At 37.3% G+C, this 2,781-nt stretch overlaps 1 protein-coding gene across 1 annotated transcript in view; it reads right to left on the bottom strand.

Annotated features, from left to right (window-relative positions):
- The window catches only part of SNX24 (sorting nexin 24), a 70,092-nt gene that overhangs the window by 29,699 nt on the left and 37,612 nt on the right, over positions 1-2,781 (bottom strand). The window contains exon 3 of the mRNA XM_010726250.2: positions 1,891-1,974. Within this exon, the coding sequence (XP_010724552.2) occupies positions 1,891-1,974 (84 nt within the window). The remainder of the gene's footprint in view (positions 1-1,890; positions 1,975-2,781) is intronic.

Genomic DNA, 2,781 nt, shown 5'->3' with positions numbered 1-2,781 from the left:
AGACTTAAATAGCATGTTGTGTCAAATGCGCTGGGTGTTTTGCATCTGTGCTGGAAAAACTAAGAAAACCACAGCATAACTTAAGATAGACAGACGCCACCCAGATAAGGTGTAAGATGTGACAGACCAAAACATAATCCAAGGGTCCTGTTTGAATTTTGGCTGAATATTTTGCTACTATTTTTGGTTAGAGAGAAAAGGGGTGTCATTAATGGCTCTTTCGGTGTTTTAAGGATAATTCTCTACAGAGGGAGTTGTTGCAAGGTGACAAACCTGAGACTGAGACTGCAATCATTCATGACACTTGTGTGGAGGGGAAACATGCAAGTAAGCCAAGAGATAACTGGAAACTAAACCACACAACTCCAGAAACCACAGTGAAATTAGACAATATCTACAGCAAACAATCTACTTGAATACACAGTTTTAGCATAGAAAAGTTAATTTTTCCTTTTTAGTGCTTCCTAACTTAACTAGTTGTGAAATTTTTAGTCAGCCTACTCTACTTTCATTTGTTGTTTTAGTGCATGTAAAGTAAAGCACACATATGGCAAAAGCATACTGTAGAGTTGTATTGCTGATTCTGACACCGCTGCTCATATGTTATCATATTGAAATAGAACACAAGGCAAAAAAGATGTGAGAGATCTGAATTAAAGCAATAAACAAGAAAACGCACTTTATAAAGTAGCAGTCAATTACCACAACTGGCACAAGAAAGCAAAAGGCCAAGAAATAATAGCACATATTGATTACTGTGCAGTAAGGAAAAATATATTTGTTTATAAGACTCTTTAGGACAAAGACACATATACCTCAGCAGTTTCTTTCTGTTGTCCCAAGTTGGCTTATATCAATATAAGGCTGTCAAAATTCATTCTCTCTGCTACCTCTACACTTCCTCTCTGAATTAGACCATTCCTGAGATGACTCAGTGATACCAAACATGCTGGTATAAGCAATCTCCTCTGATGCTGTAGTGGCAGGAGTTACAAATGCCACAAGCTCTTCTCTGTGTTCCTCTCTGTTTTTTGCAGAGGCAGATTCTTGGTACTGAAGAAAAGCAGCACAAAGCAAAAGCAGTCAAGTCTACACATACTCCTCCAATGCCAAAACAACAAGTTGACCCTGGTCCCAGGAAAGGGCTGAAGCTCTCCAGCATACCCCCAACACCAATAGGCTGCTGCTTTTCCAGAATTATTCTTCACAATATTTGCTTTTTATGAGACAGAAAAGATTTAAACTTGCCTTTTGGTAGGTTGCAATAGAAGCATCTAGTTCAGCCTGGGGAGGAGAAGTTTTACCCTCCCTTTAACAGTCATCAAAACAGTTAGTGGACACTCAATCATAAAAGAATTAAGTTTACTTCATTCACCAGTAAGAGGACTCAGAAGACAGGCAAAGGGATATTTCCTACCACATTCACTGTATGAAGAGCATCAGAGTGAGCCAGTCCTTTTCATGTTTAGTTTCCTGGTGTGCAGAAACTGTTGCCTCAGCTCAGCAGGCTAGCAATTCAATTTATAGATTTAACATAAATTACTTGCATAACAGCATAAAAAAAACAAAGTCTTATTGCTTTGCTATTGGAATGTGCTGTATTTCATCATTTTGTAAGAAGAAAAAAAACCCAACATACTACAGATGGCATTTTAGCAATGCAGCATGTAAAAAGCAATAGAAAAGTAGAGTAAGAAATACCTGATAAATGATCAGCCCAGAAACCACCATCCTCACTTCCACAAAGCAGACAACTGTTTAAGCTAAGGACTCTTTTCCAGAGACATGAATCACAAGATGTATTTAAGACAAGCCATAAATGTTAACAATTTCAAGTGAGGGGAATCAATTAGAGTAAAACGAATCTGCTATGTGTAAATAGATAATTACCTTTTTATGGAGAGCATGGAATTCACTATACCTCTTCTCCACAAAATGCTTCCTTCCACTCATTAGCACTTCTATTTTGAAGACCTGAAAAATTATAAATAATAAAAAAAGACATGAGTGGCTTTTCAACAGACAGTTCTGTGACAAAGCTGTGATTGCACATTATATGCAAAATGTAGGGTGGTTCCAAAAAAATAACAGCTCAAATAGGCAAAGAAGCAGAAAAATGATGAACAGGTATCACGGTTGACTCTTATTAAGAAGTTTGTTCAACAAACAAAAAGACAGTTCCATGTGGACTTTACTCTGTGTATTAAAATCTAAATGTTAAAATAATTTCAGAAATGTTTAATACAGTGGGAAGTATTAAAAAGATAAAAAGACAGCAGGAACGACAACAAAAAAGGCTGAAAGAAAATAGAGATTTATTCTCTATTCTCACCATGAAAATAACACAAATGCAGTAAGAACCAGGTAATAAAAGCCTTATGCTATGCAGGGAGAAAAAAATTCAACTACTATACTGTGGGTTAACTCCTAGCCTACAAACTCAGATGCAGTTTGAATTGAGTTCATGGTACTATCTGTAACCTGAGATGTGTGGGGGAACAACAGAAAAGCCATGGCAAACGCTTGTTTTCTTTGTATGATACATGTGACAGCTTTTGTTGCTGCCTCTGGGAGGTTGAAGGCCAGCAGAAGCAGCTCCCCGGATGCACTAATTAGTAGTCACTAACATGACACTTTCTTGATTCTCAGGTTGCAAGGTCAGTACTAAGAGCAAGTGATGAGAAATATTTTGAAGTACTCAAGAAAGCACGGTCTATTAAATGAAGACAAGATCAGCAGAAAAGCAATACAAAAAAGGTGCCTGATCTTTCCAGGTGGTTT

Source organism: Meleagris gallopavo, chromosome Z (genome assembly GCF_000146605.3).
Source record: "Meleagris gallopavo isolate NT-WF06-2002-E0010 breed Aviagen turkey brand Nicholas breeding stock chromosome Z, Turkey_5.1, whole genome shotgun sequence".
In the NCBI taxonomy this organism is placed as follows: Eukaryota; Metazoa; Chordata; class Aves; order Galliformes; family Phasianidae; genus Meleagris; species Meleagris gallopavo.
This window is presented reverse-complemented; position numbering and strand designations above follow the sequence as displayed.